The 19,761-nt window shown below is 23.8% G+C and overlaps 1 protein-coding gene across 3 annotated transcripts in view; it reads left to right on the plus strand.

The window, feature by feature from the left end:
• LOC122501221 (insulin-like receptor) overlaps nucleotides 1-12,482 on the plus strand; it is a 68,578-nt gene extending 56,096 nt beyond the window's left edge. For all 3 annotated transcript variants that reach the window (XM_043610528.1, XM_043610527.1, XM_043610529.1), the window contains exons 4-7: nucleotides 993-1,146; nucleotides 4,314-4,494; nucleotides 5,032-5,194; nucleotides 8,466-12,482. In XM_043610528.1, coding sequence (XP_043466463.1) covers nucleotides 993-1,146; nucleotides 4,314-4,494; nucleotides 5,032-5,194; nucleotides 8,466-11,462 — 3,495 coding nt within the window. In that variant the 3' untranslated portion in view covers nucleotides 11,463-12,482. The remainder of the gene's footprint in view (nucleotides 1-992; nucleotides 1,147-4,313; nucleotides 4,495-5,031; nucleotides 5,195-8,465) is intronic.
• The last annotated feature ends 7,279 nt before the right edge of the window (nucleotides 12,483-19,761 follow it).

Here is a 19,761-nt window from a genome sequence, read left to right on the forward strand (position 1 = left end):
TTAAATAATTGATTTAGAGAAGAATTTTAGTTTAAAATCCTAGAGAATAGTTGAATTTTGAATGAATTACAGTTGTAATTTATAGAAATAATTAAATTTCAGAAGATTTGAAATCGTAATTTTTAAAAAATTTTAGTTCTTGTAGACGGAAAATAGAAAATAAATAACAATAAATATTAAAAATAATTTAACAAAATTACTAAAGTATTGAATAATTTAATTTTGAAATGATGAGGTTTCTGAAACATTTTAATAAAAATTTCTTCAAGATAATTGAATTTCCGAAAATTTAATTCAAAAATTGTCAAACGATTGTAAATTTTGTCGAGAAATAAATTTTATGTTTTAGAGAATTTTATAACCATTTTTCAAAAATAATCGTGTACTTGAAGAAAAATATGAAAAATTCTGAAGAAATATTTTGAAAATAACGGAATTTTACAAAAATTGGTAATTGAAAATTTTATCGATAAACTTTTATCAGAATAAGATCAAAATTTAAAAACTTTTCTTAAAAGCAGAATATAAAGTCAAGTAAATACAAAATTAAATTTTTGTGACAGCAATGAATAAAATAAAATAAACGATTTCTTCAACTTTTTCCGTAAATTGGACTAAAATTAAATTAAATAAATTGATTAAAACGACTTTTTTTTGCGTTTTAAAGTCGATCCGAGGAGAGTTGATTCTCTATTTTGAAATGAATTATTAAATAAGAAACGAAGGACTAGTATTTTCATCCATCCTTGAGATCAATCATGATAAAGAGTCAGGCCACGTACATTCAATTTTAAAGTGTAAATTATGATTATATTAATTATTTTTCCCACGCGACATAAAATCGATCGGTTCGAATTTGTTTGTCAGAGCCAATTGACTGACAGGTCAATTGACGTTAACCAATTGAATAAATTTATCCATAAGTCTGACCTGCAACCGACCTGTGACTTACTTTTTTAAATTAATTTTGTCAAATTTTTTTTTATTTTTAGATTGGCTTGAAGAAATTGACGAAAATCTCTCGCGGAGCTGTTCGTATTGAGAAAAATCCTTCATTATGCTATACCACTACACTCGATTGGAATGCCATTGTTGTAGCTGGTGAAAATACAATCAAGGATAATAGAAATGAGTCTAATTGTCCTGGTAAGTAATTCTATATGTAAAATGAAAAGAATTAATTAATTTAATTAATTAATTAATTAATTTCGAAAATTACAATTTTTTTTTCTACTTGTTATAATTAATGATAAACAAAACAAAAAATTGAAAATAATTGAATTCCATGATCCAAAAGTTCTGAACGTTCAAAATAAGGAAATTTATGTATTTCTTTTTCAAATTAAATTTTTATTACAATAATTTTGCGTCACTATAAAGAAAAATTAAGTGTAAAGTTTTTACGTTTAAAATTTAATTTTTTAATTTTTATTCGAATCAGTGATGTTTGAAAATATGATTAATAAAAAATATTTCGTTCACTTGAATGTTCAAAACTTGTAGATCATTGAATTCCTTCGAAGAATTTTCTTAAAACTTTTAAAAATAATTTAATTCTTTCGAGAAAGTATATTCAAATTGTTCGCAATTTGATGTTTTAGTTATTTTTTTTCTTCCAATTTTTTTTTTAATAATTTTTGTTTTTAAATTAAAATTTAGAAAATTTGTAAATTAATTTATGGAAAATCATTGAATTTTTGTAAATTTTATTAAAATGTTTGAAAAAAACTAAATTCTTTCGAGTAATGTTATTAAAATTGTATTGAAAGTAATTGAATTCTCATGAACAATTTTATTATAAAATAATTTATTTCTTTTGAGGAATTTCTTCAATTTTTTGGAAAATAATTTCTTTTAATGAAATTAATTGAAAAATTTGAAAATAATTGAATTTTTCTGAGAATTTCTTTCAACCTTTGAAAATAATATCTGTTAATGAAAATAATTGAATTTTTGCATAGAATTTTATTAAAATTTTTGAAAATTGAATGGTTTTGAAGAATTGTTTTAAATTTTTTGAAAATAATAAAGTATTTTTCATAATTTAAATTGAAAATAATTGAATTTTACAAAAGATTTTTTTTTAACTTTTTAAAATAATCGTATTTGTTTATAATAGCAATTCAAAATTTGATTCTTGATTTTTATTAAATTTTTTTTTTTTGAAATAATTAAATTTTTGCGATTGCTTTTATTAAAAATTTAAAAACAATTTAAATATTTAGAGAAATTTTATTAAAATTGTTGCTGAAAATGGTAAAATTTATGCGAAGAAGTTTATTATTTATGAAAATATAATTGAATTATAAAACTTTTATCAATTTTTTTCTTAAAATTTCAGAAGATATTGAATTTTATCGAAAAATTTTAGTAAAAATTTTTAAATATTATTGAATCGTTTCGTAAAATATTATTAAAATTATATTGAAAATAATTGAATTCTTGCGAAAAATTTTACTTTTTTTAATAAATAATTGAATTCTTTCTAAGAATTTTTTTTTATTTATGAAAATAATACAAATCTTTCGAAGAATTTTATTAAAATTGCACTGGAAATAATTGACTTCTTCCGAAGAATTATATTAAAATATTTGATAAAAAATTGAATTATTTTCAAGAATTATATTGGAGTTTAATAATAAAATTAAATTCTCTTAAAGAATTATTAAAATATTTTTTTGAAAATAATGTAGTTTTTTTTGTTAATTTTAGTTGAAAATTTCAGAAGTAATTAAATTTCAAGAAGAATTTATTTTAAGTTTGCAGTATAATATTGTAAATAATTATCGAATTTGATTAAAATTTTTTGGAAATAATTGAATTCTTTCCAGAATTTTATTATTTAGGCAAATAATTAAATTCTTTTCAGAATTTTATTATTTAGGCAAATAATTGAATTCTTGTTAAGAATTCTATTACAATTTTCCAAAATAATTGAATTGTTTCAGTAAATTTTATTAAAATTTTTGAAAATAACTAAATTCCTTCGCGAAATGTTATTTAAATTATATTGAAGATAATAACTGAATTCTTATAAGAAAATGTATGAAATCTTTTGAAAATAATTGAATTAAAAAACAATTTCAATAAAATTTTATTATTTTTGTAAATAATAATTTAGGAAAAATTATTGAAATTGTATTGTAAATAATTAAACTCCAGGGACGAATTTTATTACTTTTACAATTTATTAATAATTTGAAATGAAGAAATAAATTAACTACATTGAGAAAAAATTCACCATTTTTTGGATGAAAGAAAGAGAATGAAAAATTTTTATCGTTTCTTGTTATAATGAAATAATGCATAAAAAGAACTCTGATGAAAAATATTACTTTTTATAAATTGAATACAAATTACACAACTTTTACTCTGTCGTATAATGTTTTTAATAGTATTATTTTTTTATTGTGAATTTTATTTATATATTTTATTAGTGATAATTCATTTGAAGAATTTTTCATTAAATATTAAAATATACCTTCTTTTTTTTTACAAAAAAATAAAGACGAAGAAATTCTTTTTCTTACATTTATATTAAAACTATCTTGATAATCGTGCTTCTTTAATTGAGTACAACATTTATCAGGTACTTTCAACCTTTTACTCGACAATTTTTTTTCTCACATAATGTTCATAAATTGTACATTTAAAGTTGACTTACCAGCACACGGATACAGTGATCAATTTTAATAATACTTATCGTAACATTTGCATTTGTAATAAGGCCAAGAAGACTTTACCTTCACATTCGATATCTCTTAGTAGCAAGCCAGCAATTATATACATATATATTCATGCGCAAAATCTAAGCTGTTACTGTAATCGTGTTACAATCTTTGAAAATCTTTTTATCTAAGATATATCAAATTTCCCGCGATATTTATTTATCGAAAATTTTCTATCGATAGTTTTAATCGCAATGAAATTTTATTTTTTTATTTATGCATATATACATTAGTTGCCGTTACTTTTTTCTATTAAAAATAAATTCTTTTGCATTAGAAGAACATTGAATTTAATTAATCTTATTTTATTTTGCAATTTAATTTTTTTTTATTATCTCGTTTCTGGGTGAGAATATATCTAATGTTGGATTAATATTTAAAAATTATTATAGAATTGAATTGAACAAAATTATTAATATTTAAAACGATTTAAACATTTTTGTGTAAAATAAGTGTTTTTTTTTTATTTTTTAATTTATTTTTTATTTATTAAAAATATTGTGTAAAATTGAGAAAGAGGAATTATATAATGAAATTAAACTAAATGTAGATTGACACTACTAATTCTTGATTGCAATTTGTTAGGTTGCTCTCAATGCCCTGGAGGACACTGTTGGGCCAGGCAACTTTGCCAAGAAACGGAGAAACCCGAGAAATGTCATCCACAGTGTCTCGGAGATTGTAAAGGCACCACTGAGAGTGATTGCTATGTCTGTAAACATTATCGTCATAAAGGAAAATGCATTGAAAAATGCCCTCCTAATTTGTGAGTATTACAAAAATTACAAAAAAAAATTAAGAAAGTTTTAGTAATATTTTCTTTTTTTAACTTTTATAATATTGAATTTAAAATAATTTAATTCTTCCATATAAATTTATGGAAGAATTAAATTGGAAATTATTTAAGAAATTATTTAAATTCCAATTTAAGAATTAAATTGGAATTAAAATGGAAATTCTCGAAAGAATTTAATTATTATCAAAATTTTTTTAATATTTCAATATTTAAAAATTTTCAATAATAATTAAATTCTTTCGAGTAATTATAATTAAAATTCTATGGACAATATAATTTAATTTAATTAAAAATTTAATTCTTGCGAAGAATTATATTAAAATTTTTGAAAATAATAAATAATTAATTATAGTGAAGGAAAATAAACAAAAATATTCGGAGAAATATTTTTTAAAAACTAGTTTACTAAATAACTTTTGGTTTTAAATTAGTTTAATAAATAATTAATTAAATAACAAAAGCGAATATTGTGAGGAAAATTAAAAAACACTTGAAATATTTTTCCAGATACTCATATTTATCGCGAAGGTGCATTACAAAAAGCGAGTGCTACCAAATATCGAAAAGTCGTAAAAGTTACGAAGAAAACCTCCATAAGTGGCGACCGTTTCAACAAGCTTGTGTTATGCAGTGTCCTGATGGTTATGAAGATTACATCGATGAGCATAATGTAAGTTTCAATCTCAATACAAATTTTATTTCAAACTATATTTTTTGCAAATAATTTATTCTTATTCATTTAAAATTTAAACTAACTATCTTTTAAATATTTTTCTACCTAAATTCTAATTTTCTTATCTAAATTTTTAATTTCTTAAAAAATTTGTTGTAATTCAAAAATTACTCTAAGAAGAGACCTCAGGTCGACTTCAAGGCGCAGAAAAAAGTTTCAATCGATTAAAAAGTATAATTAGCTTATTTTATACAAATCACAAAAAAAAATCTATTATTATAATTTTTTCACAAAAAATCTATTATAGTTCCAAAAATTATATTTAAAAATACTTTTAAGAAACTAATTTCAAGAATTTTTTTACTGCAATTTTTTAAAAATCTATTATTTTTAATTATTTCGGTAACGTATTTTCAATAATTCATTCTTAATAAATTTTAAAAAAACCATGTAGAGTCGTAGTTAAACTTTTTTATTTAAAAAAAATTGACTTTTGTTATTCAAATAATTGAATTCTCGAAAAATAATTAGAAATAATTGGTGTAGAGAAGAAGTTCAGGTAAAAATTCATGAGAATAGTAGAATTTCATAAGAATTATAATTTTTAAAACAAATAAAATTTCAGAGAATTTGAAATTAAAAAATTTTATTTTCTGTGAAAAAATAAATCACAAGAGTGTTTAAATATTTATTTAAGAAAATTATTGATGTTCTGATTAATTGAATTTAGAAATCAGTGAAAGGTCAAGAAAATATGAAACGAAATTTTTATTAACTAGAATTGAAAATTTTCAAATAATTAAAATTTACTAAAACTTTAATTGAAAATTGTTGAAAATTTTTTTGAAAGAAGTTTTGAAAATTATTTGAAAATAGTAAAATTTTTCAAGAATTTTAATTACAAATCGAGAAAATACATGATTTCCCAGAAACATTTTAATAATAGTCTAGAAACAGTACCTTAATTTTTTAAAAAGTTTAATTTCCATTTTTTCAAAATAATTAAATTTTAAAAAATTATAGTACAAAAATTCGAAGAATTCGTTGTTTAAAAATATTGTAATTCAATTTTTCGAAAATAATTGTATTTTTTAAAAAGAATTTTTAGACGATTTGAAAATTTAAACAATTTTTTGAAGAATTTTAATTCAAAATTTTGTTAATCATTGTTTTCTTCAAAATTGTGATAATAATTCTATAAAAGTATAGATTAAAAAAACATTATGCGTGTAATTGAAATTTTTTTATATAAATAATTGTAAATATTGAAAATAATTGAATTTGTGAAAATTATAATGAAAAATATTCTATGAATTACTTATTTAAAAAATATTTTAATACAATTTTTAAGGCAATTTTCATTTATTAACACTTTGAAATTTTCATTTGAAAATTTGTTATTCAAATTTTTCATTCACATTTTTGAGAATTCAATTATTTTCAGAATAAGAATTATGATAAAAAGATTCTAAGAATTGGTTGTTCAAAAATATTTATATTTTATTATATTATTATATTTATATATAAAAGAATTTTTGTCCAATTTATAAATCGTAACAATTTGTGTGAAGAATTTTAATTCAAAATTTTAATAATAATTAAGTCAGTGAATTTCACAACGTTTATTATTAACGATTGAATGAGAAAAAAAATATTTTCCACAAGGAAAACAGCAATTTTTTATTTATAAACTGTGTTGTTTATGTTATTCATGAAGAAAGAATATAAAACAGTTTAAAACAAAAATTTATAGATTTTTTAACAAGAAAAATATTTTCTCTTCTAAATCGTTGATTATAAACGTTGTGAACTTCATCATAATTAAAAAATTATATTTTTCAAAAATCATGTATGTAATTAAAAATATTGGAAACAATTGAATTTTAAAAAAATGAAAATAAAAGAAATTTCAAAAAATTGCTATTTTAAAAAATATTTTATATTTTTTGAAGTTAATTTTAAAATTTTCATTTGAAGCTTTCAATGAAATTTTTTAGAATTCAATTATTTTTATAATTTGTAGTTAAAATTATTCAACATTTTATTTCCAACAATTTTGATATAAATTATTTTTAATAGAATTTACAAAATTTAAATTATTTAACAAATTTTTAATTATATATTTCATAATTTTTATTTTAAATTATTCCAAATTTTATTTTTAACAATTTTGATACCAATTGTTTTTAATGGAATTTTACAAAAATTCAATTATTTTTAATGGAATTTTACATAATTTCAATTATTTTTAATGGAATTTTACGAAATTTCAATTTTTTTCAATAGAATTTTTCAAAATTTCAATTATTTTTAATTTCCATTATTTTAAATGGAATTTTACAAAATTTCAATTATTTAATTCGAAAAATAAATTATTTAAAAAATGTTACTCGACAATAATTTTTTTTTAAATTGACTATAATTTCTTTTTCTCACTATAAAAATCGAAAAAAGTTGCAACTTCATCACAATTAAAAATTATATCTTTCAAAAATTATTTATGTAATTGAAAATATTGAAAACAATTGAGTTTTAAAAAAATGATAATTAAAAACTTTCTAAGAATTGCTTTTTTAAAAAATATTTTATATTTTTTGAAGTTAATTTCCAAATTTTCATTTGAAGCTTTCAATGAAATTTTTTATAGTTCAATTATTTTTATAATTTGTAATTAAAATTATTCAAAATTTTATTTGCAACAATTTTGATATAAATTATTTTTAATAGAATTTACAAAATTTCAATTATTTAAAAAATTTTGTAATTATATTTTTCATAATTTGTAATTAAAATTATTCAAAATTTTATTTTCAACAATTTTAATATCAATTATTTTTAATGGAATTTTACAAAATTCCAATTATTTTTAATGGAATTTTACGAAATTTCAATTATTTTTAATGGAATTTTACAAAAGTTCAATTATTTATTTCGAAAAAGTATTTTATTTAAAAAAGTTACCCGACAATAATTTTTTTTTAAATTGACTAATTTATTTTTCACGCTATAAAAATCGAAATAAGTTGCAATTTATACTAAAAAAGTGTTTTTTATTGCAATATTTGAAAGAAAAGTTAACAAAGTTCCATTATTTTATTTAAATAAATGTAAATAAGAAAATAAGTTAAAAAAATTCGCCTTTTTTGAAAGTAGTAGAAAAAAGTAAAAATAATCTCACTATTCGATGCCTGTAAGAGGAAAGAGTTTAATTTTAGTTTCATCTCTATTTCATCTCGAGTTCAGAAATGATAAAAGATTTCTATTACAGATGACGTCGTGTCGAGATTGTGAAGGTCGTTGTCGGAGAGTCATCAGTGGAGCGATTATTCATCACATTTCTGATGCACAAATCTTTCGCGGTATATCAGTGGTGAATGGTGCACTGGAATTTCAAATTCGGAGCGGAAGTCCAAATATTATGAACGAATTGGCAGACGCTTTTGGTCAAATTGAAGAAATTACCGGCTATCTGAAAGTAACACATTCATTTCACATCACAAATTTGGGTTTCTTCAAGAAATTAAAAGTGATAAAAGGCCAGAAACTCGATATTAATAATTCGAGTCTCGTCATTCTCGATAATCCCAATCTCTCCGATCTATTTAACAAGAATCAACAATTGAAAATACTAAACGGTAAGCTCTTTTTTCACTATAATTCAAAACTTTGTCTGCAAAAAATCTACGATCTGAGTAGAGAACTCGGAATGCCAGAGCCAAGTGACTTGGAAGTTCAACCAATATCGAATGGAGAGAAAGTTGCCTGCGAAATTTCGGCAATTAACATGACTGTCAGTAAACTTGGTTCGGACTATGCGGTGCTTCAGTGGAATAGTTACACACCAGATGCGAATCAATTTCTTCTGAGTTATCTTTTGAATTACATCGAAACGGATAGTAAAAATGTGACATACGAGGGGAATTCTTGCAGTAATAACACTTGGCAAATTAAGGACGTGGAGAATCCGAATAATAATTTAAACAAAGAGTCTATTGTTTCGAAACCGATTACTAATTTAAAACCTTATACGAAATATGCTGTGTATGTGAAAACGTTTACAGCGAGGAAGAAGTTGAAGGAATACTCGAGTGTCGTTGGTCAGTCGAAAATAATTTACTTCCGTACGAAGAGTGACGTTCCATCGGTTCCGACAAATGTCGTTTCCTATCCGTTGAGTTCGAGAGAAATTATCGTCAATTGGAATTCACCCGAGGAGCCGAATGGACCGATCGCCTATTATGTTATTTCCGGTTTTATGCGACCCGACGACGATGAATTGGCGATGGAGAGGAATTATTGCGAGAATGGATTAGTTACCGAGATCGAGACGGAGGAACCGCAGGAAATTACCATTAAAACACCGGTCACTGACTCGTCGTGCTATTCAAAAGGCACGGAGAACAAAGTAATTACAACGAAAAAGAAATTTGAAATATTCTGCCACGGACCAAGTGTCATAAATCATTGGTTGCCGGACAGGAAAAATTATTGTCGTTCCGATGGACAGGGACTTGTTACGTTAGGTTTAAAGGAGACTTATAACGGGAGTTATTTTAGTTTTGTCTTTAATGTGAGTGCGCAGAGTAATTCTTATAAATTGAGTAAGTTACGACATTTTTCTGTGTACACCGTCTCGGTTGCGGCTTGCGGCGAAGTCGGCGATAATGAAGCGTCAATGTGTTCGCAAACTGTGTACACCACCACACGAACGAATAGTACAATCGACGCTGATAATGTGCGAAATGTTCGAGCACATGAGAGGAATCATGCGAACAGTAGTTCCGTTATCGTCTACTGGGAACCGGCCCACACACCCAATGGAATCACTGTTTCCTATACGATTGAATATATTAATATTGACGTGAAAGACGCGAAGAAGGTGAGCGAGTGTGTGCAGGTGGGGAATTATCGTGAGAAACGTGGTGCTTGGGAGATTAAGGATTTGAGTCCGGGGAGGTATAATTTTCGGGTGAGATCGACATCGTTGGCGGGGAATGGGGAGTTTTCGGAGGCGGTGCAAGTTTCGGTGGGACTCAAGGAGGATAATTCGATGACGATTGCGATTATTTTGCCGTTGGCGTTGTTCCTGGCGGTGGTGGTGTTTACTTATTTGTTGTTCAAGAGTCATCAGAGGAAGAGGAGTCAGGAGAGATTGTTCGCTAGTGTGAATCCGGATTATATGGAGACGAAGTATATTGTCGACGAGTGGGAGATTGAGAGGAGTAGGCTGGAGGTTGGCACGGAGCTGGGTCTGGGGAATTTTGGAATGGTCTGTCGGGGGAAATTGGATGATGAGATTGACGTGGCGATAAAGACGATTCCAAAGACGGCGAACGATAGGGAGAAGAATGAGTTTTTGAATGAAGCTTCGGTTATGAAGAATTTCTCCTCGTATCATATTGTGAAACTTCTGGGTGTGATATCGGTGGGAATGCCAACTTACGTCGTGATGGAGTTGATGCACAACGGGGATCTTAAATTGTACCTGAGGGGAATTCGAGACACACCGACAGTGCCGGACACTCCGCAGATGATAAGAATGGCAGCCGAGATTGCTGACGGGATGGCGTATCTCGAGTCGAAGAAATTCGTTCATCGAGATCTAGCTGCTAGGAATTGCATGATCTCCGATAAGTTGGTCTGCAAGGTCGGGGATTTCGGAATGGCTCGCGATATCTACGAAACGGATTATTACAAAATAGGACAAAAAGGTTTATTACCAGTGAGATGGATGGCGCCCGAAAATCTCTCCGACGGTGTCTTCACGTCCGATTCGGATGTCTGGTCCTTCGGGGTCGTTCTCTACGAAATAGTAACACTCGCCGAGCTGCCCTATCAAGGCTATTCGAATGAAGACGTTCTTGATTTTGTCCTCAGGAAAGGCACACTCAGTATTCCGCGATACTGTCCGGATACTCTGAAGAAATTGATAGAGAAGTGTTTCAAGTGGAAGCCGAGTGAACGGCCGACTTTTATGGAAATTGTCGGCGAATTAGAGTCACTTTTGGCTCAGGACTTTTGTGAGAATTCGTTTTATCATTCCGAGGAGAGTGTGGAAATTCGTAAACTTGGCATCAAGAAAGTGTATCAGCCATCGGCGCCGGTTCGATTTCATTGGGGCAATGAAACGGCGAGGTGGATCAAAGAGTTTGAGGACAATGTCACTCTTCTGGATCAAGGCACCAGTAGGGGGAGAATCTTCAAAAATGGTTTTCAACATTTCGGTAATGTAACAAACTTAGAGGATGTACCATTGGATCGGTGAGATCCACTTGTGTTTAATTTCCTCCCAAAGACTGAATCTTACAGTGTATGAGAAAAATATGGTTCGTAGTCAAGGTTTATGTACAAATTGATACTCAGGGCAAAGCGTTATGCATCACAAAAAAAAACCAATCTTGGCATAGAATCGTAGATTTAAAATCGCTTCCAATTATTTATAATATTTTGTTTATTTTTTTTTCAGCGGACCAAAAGCACATTTCTATTTAAAAAAAAAGAAAAAAAAAGTCTGAATTTAAGTGGTTTTTTCTAGCCACAGTACCTGCGAAAAATGTTCATTAGGACAAAAAAAGTTCTCTCTATTTGAGAATGTACATACATGCAATTCTAAAGTATACGAAAATAATGTTGACATTGAAATGCAACATTAGGCAAAGGCTTATTTATAAGTAGGTTAATTTATTTGGCTTCGAGGTGGACTCGTTTTTTTCCATATATATAAACTTGCTTTTCAAAGAGTTTATTTATTTACGTGTACATGTATTATTCAAGATGTGTATATTATTGTGTAAAGAAAAAGAAATATCGATTAATAGGAGCGCAATATTTTATGAAAAAAAACAAACAAACACAAAGATTGTTTATAACAAAAATGAATTTTTCTAATATAAAGACGAATACAGAGAAAAATATTAGAAAGTTCATTATGAAAAGTGTTTAAAGTAACATTTACTGTAACATTTACAAAGAATATTTATAAAAAATCAGGGAAATTCCGTATGAACGAACAATGAATAATTTTAAATAGTTGAAAGAAATGAGAAAAATGAATAAAAATATTCTAGTTTTTTTCTTCGATTGGGAATTTACATAAAAAAATAAATAAAAAACGACTGATAAGGAAATATTTAAGAACCGAATGCTATAGGAGTATTAAAACACTATAATCAGTAATATGAAAAACTAATTTTAAATATTATTTGGATACGAAAATTTAATTACAGGCTTCGCACTCATCTACTAAAATCTACAATTGACTACTATTCACTATTTTTTTTTACGATTTGCTACTATTTGGATACTTTTTTTTTAGATTTGTGACACTAAAAAATACTTTTTTCTTTCTTTTTTTTTGAGAATTTGTACAACTTTAAATTCGCTGAAAGTTTGAAATAAAAAAATTATTCTCAAAAATTTGAATAAAATTTTTAAAAACGATTCAATTAGTTACAAAAATTTTTCGAAATTCAATTATTTTCAATTCTTACAGTTTTAGTAAACTTTCCCAAAAGAATTCAAATATTCTAAAAAAATTTTGAAAAAATTTTCAAATATTCAATTATTTTTATAAATGATAAAATTTTTTACTAGTATTTTCAATAATTTAAAGTTCAATTTTTATAAAGTTTTTCGAAAAAAATCAATTATTAAAAAAAAATTTTATAGAATTCTTCGCAAGAATTCAATTATTCTGACAAATAATACAATTTTCACGGGAATTTTTAATTATTTAAAAGAAAATTAATAAAATTCTTCGCGAGAATTAAATTATTTTCATAACTAATAAAATAAATACTTTTCACAAATTCAATTATTTTTAATTTCTAAATTTTAATAAAATTCTTGAAAAGTATTTCATTTTTTTAAAAAATTAAGACAAAATCCTTTATAAGGTTCAATATTTTTTAATGCAATTATGACATAATTCTTTATAATATTCAAATATTTGCAATGCAATTTTAATGAAATTCTTCGTCATAATTCAATTACTTTTCATAAATTCTAATAAAATTCTTCGTCAGAATTCAATTATTTTCATAAATATTCAATTTCTTCTCAGGATTTCAATTATTTTTACAAATTCTAATAAAATTCGTTACAAAATTTCAATTTTTTCAGAAATAGTAAAATTTTTTACGTAATTCAATTATTTTCAAAAAAATTTGTTAATTTTCTTTAAAAGAATTCAATTTTAAGATATAATCAATTATTCAATAAATTATTTATTGTTTATTTAAATAATTGAATTCTCGTAGAACTTTCTAATGAAAATTGATTTAAAAATGAATTTTTCAATAAAAGGTTTAGATAATAATTGAATATTGCAAGCGAATTAAATTATTTTCATAAATAATTATTTGAATTTTTAAAAATAATTAAATTTCAAAAGATTTTTAACTTGACATTTTTGAAAATTTTATAATACCTATATGTAAATAATTTCAAATGATTAAATTAAATTTGCAATTATGGAAATTTTTGCCAAATTTAATTGAAATAAATTTTATAGGTATTTTGAAGGAGTTTTCTTTTTTTACTTTTAAAAATGATTTTTAAACATAATTGTATTTTTGAATGAATTTTAAATTAAAATCTCGAAAACAATTGAATTTTTCAATGAAATTGAAGTCATTTGCAGAATAGGAGAAAAAGTGAATAATAAATAAAAAAAAATCAGGGAAATAATTTTGTGACTTTTGTGAATCGTCTAAAATGAGTTTTTTTATGTGTCAAATTTAATTTTTCGATAAATATTTTTTTTACTACTTTTTTTTCAATCTTATAGCTACTTTTTTTAAAAAGTTATTTATCGAGTGCAAGGCCTGTAACTATATCGATAAAAATTGAATTTAAAAAATTGATTTTGATTTTAAATTCAATTTAAAGAGACGAATTTAAAATAGAAAAAAAAAATGATAAATACGATAAATATTTTTAAAACGTCAGACAAATTCCAATTAAGGAGAGTCAAATCATTCCCATATTTTGCGAGCGTGAGTCTACAAGGCAGAAAGAAAAAAACGAGATCACCGTAAGCGGATATTATACTGGAAACAGTTCCTTGTCCTGGACACCTTTTTTTTTTTGTTTTTTTTGCAATTTTTTTTTTTTTTTTTTTTTGCTCGGAATGTCAGGTACGATTGGTGAAAGGTAGCGGGTATTGCCGCAAAATCTATATAATTAATTTATTTCATCCATCAATAATACATTGAATGCTGTACCAAACCACAAACACAAACATAAATCTATAAATATATATTATATATACAATAATTAGTCAATTTTCCAATGTGGTAAAGTACACATTTTTTAGCGTGGAATCTCCGCAGTTGTTCTGCTGAAATGACATAACTAATTTTAATAGAAAACTATATATATAATCCGAAATACGTTAAGAATTTAAATTTAGTAGATAGATCATTAAAAATTATTTTGTAGTTCTCAAAGAAAAATTGAATTTCTAAACAAGCAGTAAATTATCAGGTGACACATTCTTTAAAAATAATAATTAAAAATTAATAATTAAAAATCAAAAATTAAAATTAGGGAGAAATTTAAATTTTAATTAGAAAAGTAATTGGAAGAAATTAAATTAGAATAAAAAAAAAGAAAATGAGAAAATTTTTGGAGAAATAATAATAGTAAAGGTATAAATGAAAAATACAAGAAAGAAAGACAAGAAAAAGAAAATTAAAAGAAATAAAAATTCAGTAATTAAAAATGTGTCTCTGGCTGCATTGCTTAATACTTTCGACTACAAAAATCACAATAGAATTAAAAGTATTATATTTAATAATTTGGTTAATAGTTAAAACCCAACTACAACTAGTCTGATTGTCATTTATGTAATAATCACGATATTTTCGATCTGCTTCTAAAAAAAAATGTATTTAAAATAATTGTGTGCCAAAATAGAAGAAAAAAAAATTTACCTGACTCGAGAAAAAAAGATTTTACTGTGTAATACCTATATAGTGTAATATTTCTGTACAGTAAATATTTTTTTTTGTCAGGAGACACATTCACAGTCACAGAACGTTTGACTCAATTATACATATTTAAAAGAAATGAAAATTTAAATATGACCAGTAAACCAAATTCTATTAGAAATTTATAATTAATTAAAGTTCCGTCTTTAGAGACAATTATTCGCTATTTATAATAAGCAAAAAAAAAAAAAAGCAAAATTAATGCTTTCTTACTCAAAATAATGTATATTTCTAATGCACGCATGCGCAACGTTATTATTGTAATTTTCTAAGATATTCACTAAACGGGTAATTGTTGTTAAAAGAAAATAGAATAGGGAGCGAAATACGACCGTATGAAATCACGAAACGTCAGTGGAATTCTGAGAATTATTCGTTTAAAAAATCTGGAAAAAATTTCAACTACAGTTTACGCTGAAATTTATTTATATAAAAATTGTTTATTTATATTGAAGACTATTTTCAAATCTACTGATGACGATTTCACTTCCCTTGGAATCAAAATAATTTTTTTTATTTAAAGAAAAGTTTGTTTTTCTACTAGAATTTTAAACTTTTGTTAAATTTCTAAACTATTCGAAATGGAGATTAAAAAATTGAACATTATGGAAAAATTAATTTGCAAAATTTATTTTGCAAATGAAAATGAAAATAAATTTAAAAAATTAAAAAAATTAAAATTTAACAATACAATCTTTTCTCTATTAGGGAAAAAGAAAGAAAAATAAATTTGAAAAATAGATTTAAATTAAAATTTAAAAATAAATTTAAAATGAAGTTTACAAAAATGACTAAAAAACGATTGAATGGAATTTTAGTGGAAAATTGATTCCATTGCGTGGGAAGTGAAATTTTTTTCGATGATTGAGTAATTCATTGTCATAAATGTATATTAAATATTTAAATGCGCCTTCGCGATAATGTAATTCTTTTTTTTATTTGCATGGCTCTTAAATGTTCGTTATTTATATAAACAATTATTCAAAATTAATATTAAATTATCGATAAAGTTAATTATAATCAGCACTATAATACTATTTAAGACGAAAAATTGCAAATAATCAGAAAAAAAGTGTTTATTTACACAGCTTTTTATCAATTTCAATCATTATTTCTTTTTATCTTTTGTTATTATTTTTTATCATTAGTTAAAAAATTCACAACTGACAATTTTATTACCATTTGTGTTAGAAGCCAACAATTGTCATTTAAATTCTATAAATAATTGGAATGACGCAAGTAAATTTTTTGTGTCTGTACTATTTTTGAAAAAATAGAGAACAATTTTTTTTAGGTTGAAAAAAGAAATTAATTAACGAAAATTAATTTCAATTAATTAATTAATTTTTGAAAAAATGGGGAACAATTTTTTTTTAATTGACAAAAGAAATGAATTATTAGAAATTAATTACAATTATTCCTTAATTTCTAAAATTTTTAATAAAATTCTCAACAAAAAATCAATTATATTTTTATACGAAATAAAATTCTTCACAGGAATTCAATTATTTTCAATACAATTTTAATAAAATTTCTCAAAAGAAGTCAATTATATTTTAAAAATTTTTCGAAAAAGTTCAATTATTTTCTAAAATTTAAATAACATTCTTCGAAAAAATTCCATTATTTTCATAAATAATAAATTTCTTCGCAAGAATTTAATTATTTTCAGTAGAATTTTTCTCAAATTTCTCGACAGAATTCAATTATTCAAAAAAAATTGTAATAAAATTCTGAAAAAAATTGAATTATTTTCTAGAAATGTTAATTTCAATAATCAAATTTTTATTGATAATTGTTTACAAATTCGATTATTTTTAAAATTTGAAAAAAATTGTTCGCAAAATTCAATTACTTTCATAATTTTCAAGTAAAATTATTTAAAAACTCAATGATTTTCAAAAAAATTCAAAGAAATTTTTTGAAATACTTAAATTATATTCAAAAATTTCATTAAAATTTTTAAATTGTTCATGAAAATAATTAAATTCTTATTCAATTATTTTCATAAATAATAATATTCTTCGTAGGAATTCAATTATTTTCAAAACAATTTTAATAAAACTTTGTGAAGGAATTCAATTATTATTTTCAATATTTTACATTTTATTAAAAAAAAATTTCATTATTTTTGTAAATAATAAATTTCTTCGCAAGAATTCAATTATTTTCAGTAAAATTTTGATAAAATTCTTGAAAGAATTCATTTTTTTTAAATTTTTATATAATTTCTTGAATGAATACAATTATTTGAAAAAAAATTGAAATAAAATTCTGAGAAGAATTTAATTATTCCCTAAAAATGTTAATAAAATTCAATAATCAAATTTTTCATTACAATTATTAACAAATAGGATTATTTTTAAAACTTAAAAAAAAATTTCGTAAATTCAATTACTTTCATAATTTTAAATTAAAATTATTTAAAAACTCCATTATTTTCAAAAAATTTATAGAAATTCTTCAAAACAATTCAATTCGAAAATTTTAATAAAATTATTCTGAAGTAGTAAACAAAATTTAATTAATTGAATTGTTATTCTATTTTTTTCATAAGTAATAAAATTCTTTTCCGGAATTCAATTATTTTCAAAATTTGGATAAAATTCTCTATAAGAATTGATTTGCAATTAATTAATTTTAAAATTCGAATCGTTTCAGAAGAAATTGAAAAAAAGTTAAGAATCGTAGGGAACAAATTTTTTTTTTGGTTGAAAAAAGAAATGTAAATATACACTTGGATTATTTGTTTTTCTTTTAAATAAATTTTTTTTCGTTTATATTAGGCAAAACGTTCAGCTTGAAAAAAAATGTTTCTTCTAAGTTATTGAAACTTATAAATATCAAAATTATCAGAAACTTTGGGAGACAATTTTGCTAAATGTACAAAAAAAAAAAATGATTGTAAATTGAAGCGTAAATAGAATTAATTTTAGGAAAATAATATTTTAACATTTGGCCGCTTAGTGCCTTGCGGTGTGAAGTCGCTTACCTTCAATCTATTAATTCGAAATGAATGTGAAAACAAAAATGTATAAAAATATGTCTACACGCATGTTATGTGTAAATACGTTGTTGCGTGATTGTCAATTTTACACACATGCGTTTGGATATATATTTATTCAAGCTCGTTGGAATTTCCGTATGTAAAACTTTCAAATTAGATTCTTCAGGAATACGGTTAAATTTACGATTTTTGTTGAACAATTTGTTTTTTCAAACGAAGTGTTTTTTTTAAAACGAAGTGTTTTTTTTAAAACAAATTGTTTTTTCAAACGAAGTGTTTTTTTCAAACAAAAAAGAAAAAAAAACAAAATGTAATATCGACAACGAAATGTCTGCTATATTTTTTTCAAGTTTTAGTAATGACAAGATTTGGCAAAAAAATATTTAATGCTTCTCAATTTTTATTAGATTTAATTTTAACTCTGTACGTTAGAAAATTTATTCGTCGATGAAGCTCGCAATTTTTATGATCAACGATGGAAAGAAAAAAAAATATTTCCCTACCAAATAAAATTTTTTGTTCACAAATATTATTTGGAAGGAAAAATACTTTTTTGAAAATAATAATTTACAAAAGAAATATTTGTGAACAAAAAATTTTATTTGGTATAGGAAAAATATTTTCTTTTCCAAAAACTAATTACGTAATATTTTCCATACAAAAATTTAAAAAAAAATTGCTTAGAAAAATATTTTTCTTCTGGAAATTGTTGAGACTACAAAATTTTGTGAACTTCACCAGCGTAAATTTATATTAATATTTTTTTCCAAAACAAAAAATTGTAAAAATTTAACAACGAGATTATAAATTGTGCAAAAGAAAAAAGTGTCTCGCGAAAGATTGTTGCCATATCTTGTCATCTGAAGCATGACTTTTTGCCTGGTTGTTAGAGGATTAAATGCGGAAACGTACTAAATTTCCAAGAAAGTTCAAATCACCAACATCCGGACACATGTTCCAATTTCTGCGAATATCTTTTGTTGAGCTACTAATAATTACGTAGTACAATTCGAGTCGACCACTGCGTTTCCGCAAATCCTATAAAGAAAACAGACGCGAAAAAAAACTCGAAAGAAAACAGATAATTGAACAAAAAGGTAAAAAAAATCGTATAGCGAGCGACCCAAGACTGAGCCCTTATTAGTCTGAAATTTTTTTTTTCTTTTCCTTTTTAGAATTACGGTAAAATATTTTATGAGAATTTTTATTTTCTATCCTCGAAATATCGATATTCATTGACAATTTTTTTTTTTCATTTATAAGAGAAGAAAAAAAAGAAAAAATTTGTTTTTCTTTTCACTGAAAAAAAATTTGATTCGAATTAACTTGTCAATTATCAAATTAATATTCACTTGTAGAAAATAATTTTTATTTGAGTCAATATTTAACTCACAGAAAATTTATTTTATACAAGTGAATATTTCAGATTTTCTTCAAATACTGAAATTATTGGTTCAAATAGAATTTAATTGAACTAAAATAAAAATTTGAATCATGTAAATTTTTTTTCAGTGTACTTAGTTTACAATATTGTGAATTAAAAAAGTTAGATACAATTGAAGTAT

This window comes from Leptopilina heterotoma, unplaced genomic scaffold (assembly GCF_015476425.1).
Source record: "Leptopilina heterotoma isolate Lh14 unplaced genomic scaffold, ASM1547642v1 Lhet_206, whole genome shotgun sequence".
In the NCBI taxonomy this organism is placed as follows: domain Eukaryota; kingdom Metazoa; phylum Arthropoda; class Insecta; order Hymenoptera; family Figitidae; genus Leptopilina; species Leptopilina heterotoma.